The 18,205-nt window shown below is 42.2% G+C and overlaps 1 protein-coding gene across 4 annotated transcripts in view; it reads left to right on the top strand.

Moving 5' to 3' along the window:
• Positions 1–18,205, top strand: part of ZDHHC8 (zinc finger DHHC-type palmitoyltransferase 8) — a 125,584-nt gene that overhangs the window by 76,780 nt on the left and 30,599 nt on the right. For all 4 annotated transcript variants that reach the window (XR_003552731.2, XM_027780791.2, XM_027780792.2 and 1 more), the window contains one exon: positions 13,706–13,827. Coding sequence is in view for 3 of the 4 variants with exons in the window: in XM_027780791.2 (XP_027636592.1) it covers positions 13,706–13,827 (122 nt within the window). In the remaining variant the exon portion in view is untranslated. The remainder of the gene's footprint in view (positions 1–13,705; positions 13,828–18,205) is intronic.

Here is an 18,205-nt window from a genome sequence, read left to right as displayed (position 1 = left end):
AGAAGTTCATTTTTACCATGTTGTTGACCTTTGGAGTCAAGTACAGTGTACTACTTTTGAGTAACTTTTGAGGAGTTACGAGTTTCCTTTGAAATTTTCTTCAGAATATGCATTGTAGCTCTGTGCTTGGATTTTCCAGTAGTCATGTAAAAAAACCCCAAATCCCTACCAAAAATATTGACAGTGACATATGAAACCAGAAAGATTGGAGCTGTTTGTGTTATATAACAAATTTATAAAACAGCTTCAGAAAAGGGCTGTAGTGACTGGGATACTTTGATTTTATTTTATTTTTTTCATTTACTCCCCCCCCCCCCCCCCCCCCCCCCCAAATCAAAGGAGACGAAAGCACAGTTCTAGCTTTGCAAGTTTTGTTTATGTCTCTGTGGTCGTTCTCCTGTGTTGTGGAGCTCTGCACTTCACCTAACCATTATGGTAGACTGTCTACTTGTGAAGAGGAATGTAAAGAAAAGTAAAGTATCCCAGAGTTCTAGATGTTTTCTAGTATAAAAGCCAAAACTAATTTGCTTGTGGCATATGATTTTCAGGATATATCGAGGGAGGAAGGGGAGGAGGGATAAGAGCTTCATTCAGAAAAACTGACCAGTAAATTATTTCCATTACACTGTGACAGCTGTTCAGCAAGAAGTAAATGTTCATATTTTTCTGAAAAGCAAAATGATGGTCTCTACTCTTTAAATTAAATTAAGGGAAAAAACTCATGAATTAATGAACTTCAGCAAAGTGCAGGAGCAGCTGGGTATTTAAAAAGTATGCGTATGTTATGCTAACTATTGCAATTGGAAGCAGTGGTGGAACTCCACAGACAAAACATCTCACAGTTCAGATCTGTATCCAAACCTCTTGCTTGAAAGTTTGGCCTGGAAATTTCTCAACAGTTAAATCATAAGATGCTTGATGCTTCTCATTCTGGTTCCAGCTGGGAATCTGCAAAGCGTAATGCTTAAGCTGACTATTCACTTTGATTCTTGGAAATAGGAACAAGTTTCATAAAGAAACTGGTTTGGGGTTTTTTCAGTTATGTTGTGGTTGTTTTTTTTCCCTGCATTGGTTTGCCTATTGCATATCATTAGCAGATGGTGACACATATGCCCTTTCCATAGTTTTCTATTTTGGTACAGGAGCTGCTAATAGTCCCATTTTGACTTGGGAGTGTATTAAGCTTTGTTAATGCATCTCTGGTAATTGTAATCCTGGCTTATGTTCCTGAATTATGGCTACAGAGTCAGAAGATTTTTATTTCTTCAGGCCCAGAGCGTAACTGTACCTTTTCTGATAACTTTGTGGTTCTTCCAAAAAAAACACCCCACAAAATCAGAAAACCCATAGGCTTTTAGTGAATAGCGGGGTATTAGTAGCTATCCAAAGTCCACTGCAGTATGTGAGCAAGTTGCTCTTCTGTCTTTAAAATGATGGGGTTTGGTGTAGAACAAATAATACCTAAGTAAAGCGATGACGCTTCCCCCTGCCACTATGGTTACTAGTGAGATCTGCGTCTTACTGCACTTGAGAGTGGAATTGGCAAGAAACAAATCTGTATACCAGGCTGAATCCCATTTCCCTGTCTCTGTAATTAAGATGCTATCGTCTCTTAGGATGTTTTCTAAGCAAAGTAATTTTGTTTTCCGTCAACCTGAATTGAATACCTGTGCACCAAAACAAATATTGGAAGACTCCCTTTATATTTTGTCCAAGCTGACAGAAACATTTAGACCTAAGAAGGTGATGCTGTGTTTCATAATTTAAATTTAAAAAATGACTGTTAATGTGACAGTCACTGTGGATTGTTTTAGGTTTTTATTGCTCCCCAAAAAGATCTTTGTTTTTGATAGGTACTGTAATAAGATTTTACCTGCAGGAGAAGCTGCCTCCAGAAGCCTGCCCTAATCCTGTTAGATGGTGAGCAGAGATGTTGCAGTCATTGACGTGCAGGCAGCGAGGATTGGGACTTGGGCTTGGTTTGTGCTGTTAAAATTGGAAATGCTCAGTCTAAGCCAGGGAGTCACAGTCATTTAGTAGTTTGAGAAGACTGTGGCTGTGCTTCTGCCTTAGTGGCTCTTTCTGGTGTCTGTTGAGGGAGTGCATGGGAACAGCCGTGAACTTCCTACACGTGTTGCCCTTGCCTGTAATCCTGGGACATTTCTCTGCAGATCTGCCCGTGGGTTGTGAGACCCGTGGAGGCACCTGAGAATGCCTTTGCGTTGCCACACACCCAAGTTAAAGCAGCAATAGCACAGTATTCCTCTGCTGCATGAGGACATGTGTGTTGCTGCTCAGTCATTTAATTTAGCAACAGGACAATGGGAGGGAGAAAAGAGGAAACAGAGCCAGAAAGTTTTCAGTGGTTTCTCGGTGAGACTCAAGGAAAAGAGAATAGCTCCATAGAGGGAAAGAGAAGACAGATTTCTAGTAGAGATGCTCAGAAAAAGGCTGTTCTGACCCTGCTGCTGCCTGGGGGTGTCCCTTCCCAAAACTAGAAAGGGGAATGAAGATGATGTTACCAAGGAAGGGTGGAGATAATGAGAACAAGCTGAAGTTTGATGCGTTTCTTCATTTGATGAATGCCGATGGAAGAATGCATTTAGTTTTGTAACATTTCCACTGGGCTAAGCAGTGTCATTTTGTTTTATTATTGTTATTGCACCCGTAGTTTTGTTTTGAACTGCATACAGCTCTACCTTGCAATATAATCTTACATGTTTGCTTGCTGGCCTGTGTCCCCCACTACCCTCTGCTGGAAGAAACAAGGATTTTTCAGTTGCGTCCTTGTGCCCTGAAACAGTCCCAGTCCTCCAGCAGAAAAGGACTGTGAACTGGTTTGAGAGGACCCCAGTTCTGCCCTGCTGTTGCTGGCATCCATCCTGCAGAGAAGAGACCTGGGCCATGAAATGTTACTTGGTTTCACAAAAGTGCATGGCTTGGTGAGGGAGTACGTATGCAAATACCCAAATGCAAAGTTAGTTTTATAGGATGAAACATGAACATCTTGTGCGTTTTTCTTTTCTTAAATCTGAGCTAAAGGAATTTTGATCCCCGCCCACCCCACCCCACCCCACCCCACTGCACCCTGTTTAAAATCTTAGTATATTAGGCCCTCCTTATACCAGCTATGCAAAATATAAATGTCATTATATAAATATAAAACCCCTTCAGGAGGATATTCCAGAATGAAATGAAAGATGGGATTCTAAAAGAGGCTTTTTTTTTCCCCCATTATTGTTTATTATTATTACTATATAAATGTGTAATAATATATGCTGGAGCAAATGCTCTAGTACTTGATATATGAGAATATTTACACTTTCTACCCTATCTTCTGTATCTATTTGTAATAGAGGTACCTCTATCTGTTTGTTTCACTCATCCCTTCTGTAAAATATGAAGTCCTTGATCTTTCTGGTTTAAAGAGGGAAACCTTGCAATAACTGTAGTAATTTTGCTCCATGTGTGTCTAGAAATATTCAAACGAGAGTTCAGATTAGGACTGGCTTCCTTTCCCTGCATAAGCAAGCTATTGCATAGATGAAAGAACTTGCACAGCAGCTCTGAAGCATGTTATTCAGGCCATGGACGGGTATCGTTTCCAGATTTCAAAGGCAATACATGATCCAGACAAGTCTGCAAGAAACTGGTCTTAATTAGTTGTAAATTTCCTGAAGAGCTCTGTCAAGTCATGGAAGAAATTTAACTGCTATTGCCAGCCTCACAGGTTTTTCCTTCCCCTCCTTTGTACAAGTATCTCTAGCTGCCCCAGCACTGCAAAGAGCAGCTGGCAGATTTGTGGCAGCTAGCTGGATACTGGGGTGTGTGCCTTCCTCAGACACCTGAGTTGTGGCAGCAGTGTCAGACCTCGCCTGCTACTGGATGGTCCTTCATGTCTTTCCAGCTCAGGCCATGCAACATCCCTGACAGGGCCAGCTGGCATCTCACTGCCGGTTCATGAAGCAAGTGGCATGCATGGTAGAGAAATCCAGTCCTCCAGTAAGATATTCCCTCCCAGTGTCCACTACCTCAAGCAGCCTCTGCGGCTCTTTTCAGTGCGGAGGCAACTTGTTCTCTGATGCAAACTCATGATGGGCACCCTGGCACCCAGGCTGTCCAGAATTAAGCTCAGACACCTGGGTTGTCTCTGCTGGTGTACTCTGCTTTTCTTCTTTTTCACTGAGTCTTGGAAAGCTAATTATGTTACCCCATTCTCTGCTAATCTACTGAGGACATGATCACAGGGTTTAGACCTCATATTGAATGTTTCTTACGCATATTGGCTCATTGTTAGTTTAAGTGGCATGTACTTTAATCTGGTAAGATGCTGTCTTTTAGTTAAGTAATTTCTCCAGTAGCTGTAAAGGGATGGTATCTGGTGAAATTTAATTTCTTTCTACACAGCTCATGTGGAAAAGGGATATCTAAAATGTCAAATTAACTTTTCAACAAGGGTAATATAGACTGTATCTTTTCACTGATGTCACCACCCCTCTTCTTATCTCATAATATTTCTTTACTTGCCTCTCTCTCTCATCACAGCATACTTGCAATGAGCTACCTTGCTTCCACTACAGTACTCTCTCTTGAATTCAAACACTGAATGTGTACTAGATGTGTTCTGCCAGTATGTGGCTGGGGAATACAGTGAGCAAAGTCTGCAAAAATCCTTCTGTGCCAGTAGCTGGGATCACCTCAAGTGTGTCTGAGTTAGGCTGCTGAAAATTTGAACTTATTTTAAAAAGAAACTCTATAGGAGCAGCCCACCTGATGTTTCAGCATTGCTGGTGGATTCATGCATGTATTGACAAGGATGAGGACAACACGGGAACAGCCTTCAGTTAGGGAGGGGCTATCCTCTGCATTTTTTTCATCAAGAGGCATGGGATTCCATCTACCCAACAGATACTTGGGTTACAGGTTGCTGAGAGGTCTGGAAGATCCTGAGGGTCACTAGTGGTATAAAACCCAAATAAGCTGCATTCGTCATTACTCAAGGAAACAGGACTCTGGGACTCAAGATGAGGGGCTGTCTCTTTAACACTGCTATAATAGGTGTGTCATTAATTTAATAATTCTGGTGTTTACAAATTAGAAGCACAAGTTTGTATTCCACATGGTGTCTTTGAAAGGACTGAGAAAAACTGAACTTGCATAGCATGTGTATCCCTTTCAGACACTGTGAAGTATCTTTTGACCTCCCTGAGCACCATGCTGGACAGTTGGACTGTGATCATTGCTGGAAGTGGTGCACATGGGAGCACAGGCTGAGAGGGCAGTGCAGCCACATGCATTGAGAACTCGCCTGTGTTATGAGTTATTGGTTCACACAGCATCTTTTGGAGGTAATTCTCTGATTTCCCATTTAGCAAGGTTTCTGCAGCTTGATAATTCCCTTAAGTGAATTTTGGAATGGGCTGGAAGTCATTCAGCTGTTGCAGTACAGCGATGCTGGTGGCAGCCATATGCAGACAGAACTGCAAAGGAATGTTACTGGGCAGCAGTTCCTTCTTTTTCTAACCAAGTGGATTAAAACTATCAGTGTGACAGGGCAACTAGTGTCTCTCCTGCTGTGGTTATTTTGCAGTGAGTCCTCACTGCCCCCCTCTTTACCGTGACCCAAAGACCACCCATACACTCAGCTCTCTTATTAGCCGATGGAAAAAATGGAGTTTGGTTCCAGCTGCTCAGCATGTTGATAAAAAGTACTGATAAAAGGTTGGTGCATGTTTGAGAAGCCCTGGATTACACTTGTCCTTGCCTCTTCCAGCTTGCATGGAATTTTAGGCTTTGCAAAATCCAGGGCTTAGAAATAAAACCCAGGAGCTTCACATAAGGGGGTTTGTCTCTGGATCTGTGTGCTCACTCTGTAACCTGCACTCAGAGTCCGCTCTGATTTGCCCATAAACTGGAAGTTGGATCCTTTCCATGAGGCACCAGAGGGTTTCCTACTGCTCAGGGTGACTCCGCTTGCAGCCCATTAGATGCTTGAAGTGCTGTGAAGACCTACTGTCTCACTTTGATGTGAGCATTATCCTTCTCCTAATACAAAAATGTTACTGTGTACTTTGAAATCTAGTCTATATATACCCTAGAATCAATGTGCAATGAATGCCTTCAATTTGAGGTGCAAACAAAAAGCCGAGTATTTCAAGTGATGCTATGCTATTATAGCATATTCCTTTGCAAGTATATCAAAACAAAAACTGTCTCCTGGGCTTTCATGTATGTCAGTAAGCACTAACCAGCTCTGCATAGGTCCTTAATTCACTGCAGGACAATGCAATTTTCAAAGCATCATGTAAAGAAGGATTTTGCTGATTTGATCTGTATTTGCAAAGGAGCCCAGTCCCTGCCTACCCAAGCCCTGCTGCTGTGAGCAACTGAGTGCAGCTCCCAGCAGTAACCATTGTCTTTGCTACTTTCATGGGTGCTCTATCAGGTTTCTGGACTCCCAGCAGCTGCTGAGCATGCAGAGAACATCTTTGCAAAGCCACGTGTGTTGAGTCCAGATCAATCCAATCTTGTCTGCTCACTGTACACACGATGTAAAGTCACATTGTGTGTGTAGCTCATAAAAGTATGTCCTGCCCGGTGGCTGCAGGGTCAGTCTGTGCCTGTGCAGTAGGTCTGGGATGGCTAGATGGCTTCTGAACTTGAGGGTGATGGTTACTCCAGGTTTACCCCGTGGTTGTCTCACTCAGAATTGGTTATTAGTGTTCATGTTCCTTCTCTATATTTCTCCCACATCAGTTCACATGACAATCATGTCTTCCCTCAGATACTCAGAGGCTGTTTAAAAAGGGAGGAAGGGAACATGCTCCAGAGGTTTCAAGCAGCTTTGTGAAAAGGGTAGAGTGTATTTTACTTTGGGGTGATGTATAGCCCAGATAAGACTTTTCACCAAGGACCATTATATGTCAAGTTGACTTTTTAATTGATTTAGCTCCTCTGATCTGTGCGTTGCCAGACATGAACTACTAGCCTTTGGATGGAGTCCAGGGTGTAATGGAAAGTTCACTGAAACTCCATCAGCTCTTGTTAAACCTGAGTGAATTTCAGCCCAGCACGTTTCTTGTGAATAATTAAATGCAGTTAAGCAGGTGATGGATTTGAGCCTCTGTCTGTAGTGTTCAGCTATATTTCAATTAGGAAGGGGCTCATGACATTCATGAGGGTTTTGGGGTGATTTTTTTTGCCTCTTGTGATGGATAACTGCACCTGGAAACCCAGGGTAGATGTTTTGGTATCTCCCACTTGTGACCAGCATGAGTTGTTCCATGTGACACTCATCTCTCATTGTTTTCTGTTTTTCAGTAGTAAATTCTCCAGTATTTACTTCTCTTTTCCCCATTTTTACATGACATTTGGATTTGTTATCCTTTACTTTGATGTTACTTTTTATCAGTACAACTGCTGTACTCACAGTGAGGGTGTAGTGCTATGGCAACAATATATTATCTGCAGTCTTGCCAATGAGTAAGATATGGTGCAGAAATTAGTTCATTTATCAAAATCTGATGCAGCAGAGCTGAGGAAAGGACCTGGCTATCCTGAACCTCCTGCTATTTTCACAAGACCTGTCATTCTTTTTCAGGTTGGTTATGACGCTCAGATACATTCTCTCCTGACTGTTTCTGGTGATGCCTTGTTAAACCTACAGATGTCTTAGCACCTTGGAAATTATTTTTAGATATACAATAATCTCCGAGCTATCTTTGGTAATGACAAAAAATGGAAAATGAGCTTTTTTTTTTTTCTTGTGTTACTATTCCAGAAAGGTAATTTTCTGTGATTTCAGGATAGGAAAGAGCATATAAATAGAAAAATCTTACCCAGACTGGTATATGTGAGGAATGTGTTAGATTTTCACTGCTAAAGACTGAGAGCTCTGCCCTTCTCTGCTCTGTGGTGCAGACTGGGCAATGTACAGCCTTCAGGATGCTGTCTTGCCTTCTCTGTCCTGCGTACACACTGGTGGAATGGGCTTTACAGTACAATGTTTACACAAAATTTGAAATTCTTCTAAAATGTGGATGTTCAGAATCAGTCAGTTGATAGAACTTTCATTTATGGACCAGCTGGTACAATGATGGATTAAGAGGACTTTCACCTCTGTGTACCTGTCTCCTCTAACGTATTATCTCGGCCATCCAGACTGTTGTGCCTTTTGGGACAGGGCAGCTTTGGGGCAGCCCAGGGCACTGGGTCCAGTTTTCAGGGTTGCTGGGTATCAGGGTGATGTTAGAAATGTTAAATCTTTGGTCACATCTGGTGATGATTCAAAAATTTTTACAGGGATTTTCCAGTACACAAATTGTTATATGTTCTTAACGTTCAGGGTTTGGCTAGAAACTCTTGGAGAGGAATCAAACCAGGTCAGGCTGCTACAGACTTATGGACACAGTTTGGAAGTTTTCAGTGAAATTAGTACCAGTGCTTAGTCAAATTATCTTTGCCGGTTGACCCCTCTTATCTAATTAGTCCCTACTTCACTGAGCTGCTTCTACTTGCATGCACTGAATCAACTATTTCGTGTTACTGTTCTACCACTCTAATGGTGGAAGTTGATTCAAGTTAAGAGATGGTTTCTTTTCTGTGTTATAAACCCATGCCTTGTGATTTGTGCAGAAATAAATTGTTTTGTTGCATATCAGCCATCTGTTTGAGACTGAGAGGAAGGATGTGTGGTAATCTCAGATCGAGTATTAGGTGCAGCTGAGCAGCCAAATAGACAGTCCCTGGGGTCATCTTATTAGGTATGGATAAGTATCCAAAGTTTGGGTGCATGTCTGTACTCCTGAGGTTCCCACATCATCTCTGTGCACTACACAAGCAGATTTCACTATCTTTCTGTTAGAAGGAGAAGGGTTGGAGCCTCATGGATTTCCATGTTCTGCTCCTCGCCTCTGGCCTACAGGCACGGAACACCCTGAAGGGAGCCTGTGCGCACATGTACTTGTTGTGCTTCCAGAAAAGTGTAAAATGACCCACTGGCCTTCTTTAGTAGGTAAATCAGACACATCCTCAGGGAACAGCCGTCAGCAGGAGCACTGTGCTACACCCTGCCCATTTCAGGAGAGGTGGTGAGTGCCCGCAGCTGGCCTCCAAGGAAGCGAACACCAGGGCCACCAGCCTGGCCCTAAGAGATGCTTTAAGGTTTGCAAAATCAAAGGTGATCCCTTGCCTGTTGTGCAGTGGGGAAGATGGTCTGTCAGTAGTTTGTGTCTGGTTTGCAAAAGGTCTAACTGGGGTGGTGGAGGGAAGCAAATGGCTTCCAGTCACACTGCAAGCCGATGTCAGAGCCGAGACTAAAAGCCAGTACTTGAAATTCCAGGTTCCATCCTCTGTGGCCTACTGCCTCTCTAAGCATGTTAAGATTTTAATGAAACCCACCAAATTTTAATTTAAAGCAGGAATCAAGAAAAATGTCTTACTCAATTACTTAATTATAGGTGAACTATGATTATAAGACACAAACATGTCTTGCTACAAAGCATCAAGTAAAAAAGCAGAAAGGATTATTTGTTGCTTAATTTAGCAGAAGGTGGCAGCTCATCATGCATAAGTCTGCCTGACACCTAGCAAGTTCTGTGATCCTATTTGTTAATCTTTTTAACTTTCCATTTTATTAGGATAGGGTTTCAAGAGCAAATAGGATAAATGAGATTAAATCTGTCACCCTAAATTACTCTCCTCTGAGTTATGAGCAGAATCACTCTATGTTGGAGAAGTATAATTATGGAAGAAAATGCTGCCTCTGTAATTGTGTGCTTCGTTCAGAAGAATTTGAGATTATAATTATCTCTAGTATGCCACGGTGGTGTATGCTGGCTCTTAATTTCTACAGTAAACAAAACCATTGAAGGTTTCTCTCTTGAGCCATTCTTGATGTAGCAATATTATCCTTCAGATCTCCTGGTTCAAGCAAGGGGTCAACACTAACTTGGAATAGAGAACCCGTTGTACATTTATTTTCACATTACCTTGAACTTAAACATTGATTGTGCAGTGAGGAATAATGGCCATGGGAAACAGATTGTCTTCTGAGCTGCCGCTATGCCAGGTGGGGCATGTCTAGGTGCTTATGCAAAAAGCAAGTCATAGCACATCTGTTACTGTGTTCCATCATTTAACTTTTCGGTGGTCCAAGGATATTGCCTTTGACCTCTGCAGTGACTGTGTTTCTGCAGGGACTCCAGCAAACAGAGCAGCTTTCTTTGACGATAATTAAGCTGTAATAGAAAAGGTCTGTGTTAAACTTAGTCTTTTTGCTCCTAGGTGTCATGTGCACCAGAAATCTTAGGGTTTAGTTTTTCTCTCAGAAAAATGTGCTGGTGGTGCTCCATTAGGGGACTGTACACTGCTCTTGGCTCTATTTAATTTATATGGCCCTATAAAATTTGTGGTACACTTCATGCTCTATAGTTCCACTGTGAGATGAGTTGAAGACACAAGACACTAGGCTCTTGAAATTTTGTGTTCACCAACCAAAGAAAGCATTGAACCCATGTGTTGTTTACCTAGATTCATAACGACTTCTGTTAGAAAAAGCAACTGAAAAGTTCAGCTAGATTTGTCCCATAGATGGGCATTATTACTGCTGGGAACAGATCTCCTGGGGAGAAGATACGCACAAAGTAAAAAGACACTCACTACAGGTGCCGCTCAGACAGTTCTGCAGCTTCCCTCTTGAGGCAGAGAACGTAGAGGGTCAGAAGCCAGACTTTTGTATGATGGATTAGTGATAAAACAACCTGCCAGACTTGGATTAGAATTTCTGTTACATTGCCTAAAATTATGTGTGCATTAGAGGGGAGGGACAGGGAAGATGCATCATTTTGGGGAGAATCCTAGTAGCAATTTTATTTTCTTTTTCAGACTTTTGTACAGTTACAAGCCAGGACTTGATCTCTTTTTATCAGCCAGTCTGGTTTACAAATGAGCCCCCTTTTGTCCCATGTAATTTTATGTTATCTATGATACTGCATAAAGATTCTGGGAATAAAAAATGGAAGGGTTGTGAACAGACCTTCTGGCTAATATGTACAATGACTCACTCTATCCTCTATTTCAACTTCCGTGAAGTATTTTCAGATGCAGTATTTACCCATTAAATGAGCTGTTCAGTTTAGCTTATGGCTAAAGCTTTTCCTAGTATTTTGATGTATTTGTTGGGAACATGACAAAGTAAATCACAAATGAGAACATTAACAAATGCTTACATTAATCATCTGAGACAGTCTCTCTTATTATAATCTTGTTCGGAGTAACTAGTTATCTGTAAGAAAGGGTTTCCTGTCCCTTGATTTGCCAACTTACTTGATTTCACTGCCAGTGAAATCTCTCCCCCATGCTTGACAAGCAATGGGTAACTTCATAATCCTCTGTGTAAGCAGTTTCTTCATGGGAAGAAATCAAATCAGTCATTGCCATTATTGATCGTAATTTTACTATAATTTAGAGGGAAGAACCTTCCCTGGGTAGAATTAATTCTATAACTGCTTATTTCAGGATTTCCTTTAGTTTCCTCCAAAGGATCTGGCAGAAACTGTTAGTGACAGGCCTGCAGCTTGCTTGGCAAGGTCACTGCGGCACATTTCATGGCAAGTGAGAAACTTCTGCCTTGCCTTGGTTTTCAGTCATCAGCAGCTGCTTTGAGGAAAACTGAGAATGGCAGCAAGTCTGTATGACCTTGCTGCACATTGAAATTCCACCTCCTGGGAAACATAAGGGTACCTCATGGAATCAAGCTGTCTTCATCTGGCCTCTCTGAGCTAGTTCATCTCCATCAGCTTTCTCTTCTACGAGACCTGCTGCTTTACCCAAGCTCTACAATCACCTGGATGAGATCTCAAATGCAAGAGAAACAGACACATTCAGGTCTCCTTCACTGAACTCTCAGCCCTTTCCTATTCTCTTAATAGGTGTTAATTTCCTGGGCCTTTCCCTGCTAAGACCAGTCCCAGGAGAAAACCCTATCCTTCTGATCCCCATCTGTGGGCTACAGCGAAGCATCCTTACTCAAGTGAGATTTTTTTCCTTCTCTCCTAGTCAGCCTGGAGGTTTGGCTCTGGCCACAGACATATCTTGCATTCGGCTTTACAGTTCATTCACTCTGGATGGGATTTGTCTTATCTTTTACTCGCTCCAGGCCAAACTGATTGAAGCACACACAGGGAAAAGTCCTTTTAAAAGCAGTTTGCAGCAGTGCAATGTTAAAAGCCTGGTTGTGAGAAGGAGGGAGTGTAAAACAGTCTCTTCTTGCCTGTTCACAAAGAGGAGAAAACACAGTGCCCTTCTAATGCTGGCCACAGGAGTGTGTTCCACAGCATCCCTTCAAGGTCAATAACACCATTCTCAGCTGTTCAAAACAGCATATTGGTAGCAAAACCAGTGCAAATTAGATTTGGGAGAGGGCTGCTTGGGTTTTTTGTTTGTTTTTTTCTTTCTCTCTGCAGGCTTCAGCCTGGCAGACAACCAGATTCAACCGTGGATGTAATTCAGGCAAAATACAATCCACAGTATGTGGTCCGATGTATGATTTATGCTAATGGTGGCAAGGCATTGCAGCTGAATGGCTGTCTGCTTAGCAACTTTGGAGGAGTCCCTGGCTGCCAAGGCAGATGGAAATCTAAGGACCCAGTCAGTCAGGGGTCTTACTTTTTTCAAAGAGATTATTTGTCTTGCTTTTTTCCTTATTTATGTTTTCCACATTAATGAGATTGATCAGATTTTCCCCCTCAGCAGCCCTATAACACCAAATCTCTTTATGCAGAACAGACAAGTAGATTTGGTGTAGTGTTTAGAGATAAGCTTTAGAGAGGCTGTAAATGGCTAAGTGAATAAACACTGCTCTTTTCTGGGTGAAGTTGCCTGTGAGACAGGCTGTTTTCTGCTTGGTCCTGCCCTCCTCTGCTGGTGGAAGTGTTCTTCTTCGCAGCTAAAACAATTTTCCTATAACTAACAGGCATTTCTCCATCCTTTTTCCAAAGTCTCTACTTTTTCTCCTTTATCTTCACTTCCTCTCAGTTACATTTGCCAAGTGGGCAGCAAGCCTTTCCAATGTTCCTGAAGTGTTCTCATAGCAGATGCCAGCTACTTTCTTTTCAATATTGCATTCTTACATTCTGCTGACACCTGCAGAGCCCATGCTTGATCTATCTAAACTTTCCTTAAGGAGAGGTTTTTGTAGTGTTGCTTCTGAGTGTTATTTGGACTTGAAAACCACCCGGGGAAGTGTAGTGAGAAGTGAGTGTGCTTCTCTTTGTACCTGCTGTAGAGATCAGTGGTTTAAGAATCCTATTCTGCTTTACACCAGTGAAAAGTGAAAATAACACCAGCTGCAACGAGGCTATGTAGAAGGTAAACAGAAATGCAACAATGGGATGAGGCTTTTACACAAAGAAGCAAAATGCCAGGTTGCAAATAAGGCAATAGGGTTGCAAAGCCTTATGAGCCATGTGAACAATTGGTGCTTTCTGTACTATGTAACAAAGCAGCTTTACAAAGCGTGTCTGCAGTGTATTTTAGATCACTGAAACTGGCTTTATGGAAATTTCTGTTGTTAAATTGCGAATTCAGCCTTGCTGCGTGGCTGGTGGGGAGGTGATGAGACCACTTCTCTGTGTGATGATGGTGAATGAGAAGAAACTATGTTACAGCCAAAAGAGCCCTTATCTATAACTTTTCTTCTTCACAGGTGCCCCTGGTTGACAAAAGCCATCTCCCCAGCCATCCCAGTGTACAATGGGCTCGTGTTCTTGTTTGTACTGGCAAACTTCAGCATGGCAACTTTCATGGACCCTGGAGTTTTCCCACGAGGTAACAGAAAATGGGGCTGTTGGGGGGGGGGATTTGAAAATCCAAGCTAAAGGAGATGTCAAGTAGCCAAATACACTGTTCACTGACTAATCCCTTTTTTTCTGGTATTGTTCTTGTAGACTTTATTAATTACACTCATCTGGCAGCAGAGGTGGGGATGGTAGTAAATGCTGGGTACTTTCCATCTCTCTTCTGAGCTAGGAGGTGGCAGTTGTCCTTTCACTTGCTCAGACTGGCAGCTGAGGGCACAGGGTTGCATAGAATGGTTCTCCTTGAGTAGCTCTCCTGACTGATGTGATTGTGATTTCCATCCCCTGTGTCATGCTGGCAAATTGGATTTAAGTCACTGTCTTCACAATAGGTAGCAGAGCATGGTGGAGGGGAGAGGCTAACTTTCTGAAACAGCTTCATCAAAGCAGACCTTCCAAAGGCCTTAAAACAAATGCAGAAGCACTGAACACTAAAAAAGATAATGATTAAGGCTTGCCTTAGAGTATCTAAAAATGTCTACATTTAGAAAGATATGCCTGCTTAAATTAGTACTGATTCACAGCTGATGAAATAGGATAAAGATCGCTCAGCTTTTGTAATGGGAACCACAGTGCAGCTATCTCTTTTAACATATCCTAATGAGAGAATTATCACCTCATTTTATCCGTCTTCCAATAATTATTCACATGCAGTTTGGAGCAGAGACTGCTCTAGGCAGTCTTGCTAAACCAATGGATCTGTGCTTTCTGCAAGCTGTGCTTTCTCACCTCTATTCACTGAGTTCAATATCTATTTTGAATTGCTGTCTGACAAGAACAAGGTACCTGTCCTGCTGGCTTCCCTGAATGGTAAGTGCCATGTTTCTCCAGATAGCAGGGTCTGATGATGAGCATTTGCCTGCCTTTCCTTTCTGCTGCAGCCTTCGAACCCCTGATTAAGTGTTGCAGCACTCCACTTAAGGAAATAATTGTGTGTAAAGGCAAAATAAGGCACAGACAAGATTCAGTCATTTGTGCAAGATTAAGTGATGCAGAGTTAGGTGCTTAAAGGTACAAATAGGTGCTAGGGAGACTTTCAAAAGAGTTTAAACACTTAGAGCTTGTTAAAACAAGTTTCCTGGACTTTTTAGTTCCTTCATCTCAGCAGAGATAGCAGCGATTAAACATGCTTGAGATGTGAGATTATCGAAAGCATCCATGGTCTTTGCCTTTGGTAGGAGGAGAGCTGGAATAAAGTTCATTATGCCCTGTGAGTGGTTGGTACTGAGTGTGTTGTGAATTCATACTTTCCTTTGCACTTCTCTAACTTCTTTTTTGCAAACAGATTCTTTATTTTGGACTTTGCATTTAAAAGAGAAACACACCAAGAGATCAAATAGAAACTTTGGGACATTCTCATCACCTTCCCTCCCTTCCCATCTCCCTGTTGGCAATATGGGCAGTGGGATTGAGTTCACCCTCAGCAAGTTTCCCAATGATACCAAGCTGTGTGGTGTGGTCAACATGCTGGGAGGAAGGGATGTCATCCACAGGGACCTTGACAGGCTTGAGAGGTGGGCCTGTGCAGACCTCATGAAGTTCAACAAGGCCAAGTGTAAGGTCCTGCATGTGGGTCAGGGCAATCCCAAGCACAGACACTGGCTGGGTGGAGAATAGAGGGCAGCCCTGTGGAGAAGGACTTGGGGTGTTGGTGGATGAGAAGCTCAACATGACCCAGCAATGTGTGGTTGCAGCCCAGAAAGCCGACTGTGTCCTTGGCTGCATCAAAATAAGCATGAGCAGCAGGTTGAGGGAGGTGATTCTCCCCCTTTACTCCACTCTCAGGAGACCCCACCTGGAGTACTGTGTTCAGCTGTGGGGCCCCCAGCGTAAGAAGGACATGGACCTGTTGGAGTGAGTCCACAGGAGGGCCACAAAGATAATCAGAGAGCTGGAGCACCTCTCCTATGGAGACTGGTTGAGAGTACTGGGGTTGTTCAACCTGGAGAAGAGAAAGCTCTGGGGAGACCTCGTAGCATCTTCCAGTATGTAAAGGGGCCTACAAGAAAGCTGGAGAGGGCATGTAGTGACAGGACAAAGGGTAATGGCTTTGAACTGAAAAAGGGTAGGTTTAGATTAGATATTAGGAAGAAATTCTTTATTCTGAGGGTGGCGAGGCACTGGCACAGGCTGCCCAGAGCACCTCTGGGTGCCCCATCCCTGGCAGTGCTCAAGGCCAGGCTGGATGGTGCTTTGAGCAGCCTGGGCTAGTGGAAGGTGTCCCTGAACAGGGCAGGGGGGTGGGACTGGGTGATCTTTAAGGTTCTTTCCAACCCAAACTGTTTTATGATTCTCTGTGAAGGAATCAAACTGATAAGGAAAAAGAAAGATGGAAAACACTATAAATACCAGTGCTGGGAGGAAAGAGGAGCAGATGTTATTTCAGATACAAGCGTGCATGTGAAAAAAGCTATCACCACCCCACGCCACCTGCAGAGCTGCCAGCGCAAGGAGTTAAAAAATTGTAGGAGTGATTTAAAATGAATATACAGTAGATCTGTTTGCTTTCTGATGTTGAAATTAGGTTTAGTCTTCTTGTTTTCAAGCTTCTTAGCACATTTCTGATAGTTACAAATTAACTTCAAAACCAAAAGAACAAATCAGCAACACAAAAGCTAAGATTCTAATGAAATTGCATGATTCCTTTAAGGAAGCCACCAAAAATGGTAAGATATGTTATAAAAACCTGAGGCTTGGCTGCCCTGTGTCAGTATGAGAATCTGTGCCGTAAGATAGATTCCTCTGCCAATGTATTCTTCTGCTCAGATCACTGAAAGCTGGAAATAAAACACATTTCTAGCTATATTATATCAGCTTACAGGTTCTCTGGCAAATAGGACTTGGGCTATGGGAGTAAGTAAACCCAGCACACTCTTGTATTGTTGAAGAGGGCCTGAATCAAGTTCCCAGATCCATTACTCATGTTTGAATAATTTTTTAATTTGTTGGCTCTCTGAATGTTTCTGGTATGAACTGGGATTGGCTCTGTGCGGGTGAGTTGCCAGTTATACACCAAAATGAGAGGAAAGGAAGTATTAGGTTACTGAAACTGGGGCTACCCTGACAAATCTGATTTACAGTCTGGGTTGAGATTGGCAACGTTCATTGCTGTCTAATTATAGATACCAACTACAAACTGGCTTCCAGTATTTCTGATGTGAATCTATTTTATACAAACTCCTCAAGCGTCTGTCAGTTCTGCAAGATTGATGTGTTATATGCATGTAGGTATATACAAGGTACAGACTTTTCATCTGCATAGTCAGGTTTTTTTACAAGACCTTAAATGGTTTGACTGTTCTAGTGTCTTGTTTTCACATGCCCACATGTATTATACAACATGGGCTAGTTTATAATATTATTGAAGAACCAACAGATTGTATTTATAGAAGTGCCTATGGGATTTAGAGTCTAGCTGGGTCCCACTGACTAGTAATGAAGGAAAATTATAGAGAATGGTGCCAGTACAGCACTCTGCTTCCATGCACAAACATTAATCCAGAGAATACTCTTGCAAGGTAAATACTGTAGCTGAGCCAGATTCCAAGCTCATATAAGTGAAAGAAGAAACTCCCTCTGAAGTCAGTGGAAATTAGATCATGATAACACATCTAGAGAAGATTTAACATAGAAATAAATTACAGTGATTGATGCCCCACTGGGACAACATTATCAAATTCCACCAAATTTGGAGCCAGTCAACCAACACCAGCAGCACTGTAATGTTTAACCAGGTGTCAAATAGATGTGAACTTCTTAGATTTTCTCTGTAAAAAGGAAACTAATATAGATCACAGGAATCTAGAATAAAGGATGAACTTTCATGAACATTATTCTCATTTTTTTCCTTTTCTTCTAAATATATATTTGTCTATTATAGACTGGGTTTTATTTTGTGCATTTATTTTTAAATGGCTTCTTTTCTTAACAGGGCAGTGCTTAGCTGAGATGATAAATCATCTGCCCTCCATGTTGTCCCTAATAAAATGACCGATATTGTCATCCTCATCTTACTAATGGCAAAGAGAGGCTAAATGGCTAGCTCAAGGCCACAGAGTGAGACAATTAGAATCCAGGACTTCTTGACTCCCATTCCTGTGCTTGGATCAGTAGACCATGCTGCCTTTGAGAGAGGGGAGATCTTCCCAGTTATGTATTGTTACTAAAGCAAGTTCTTGGTATGCTATGAAGAGGTGAGCACGGAGTGTGCTATAAAGAAGTAAGAACTGATGCAAGGACTTTTCATGGGCACAAAAATTGCTTCAGAATGGCATATCTCACTGTGGCATCACGCTCCCTGGTCTTTGGGATGATTGTGGGATGACACTAGAGTGTTGAACAAATTATTG

The sequence above is a fragment of the Falco peregrinus genome, chromosome 2 (assembly GCF_023634155.1).
Source record: "Falco peregrinus isolate bFalPer1 chromosome 2, bFalPer1.pri, whole genome shotgun sequence".
Taxonomy (NCBI): domain Eukaryota; kingdom Metazoa; phylum Chordata; class Aves; order Falconiformes; family Falconidae; genus Falco; species Falco peregrinus.
This window is presented reverse-complemented; position numbering and strand designations above follow the sequence as displayed.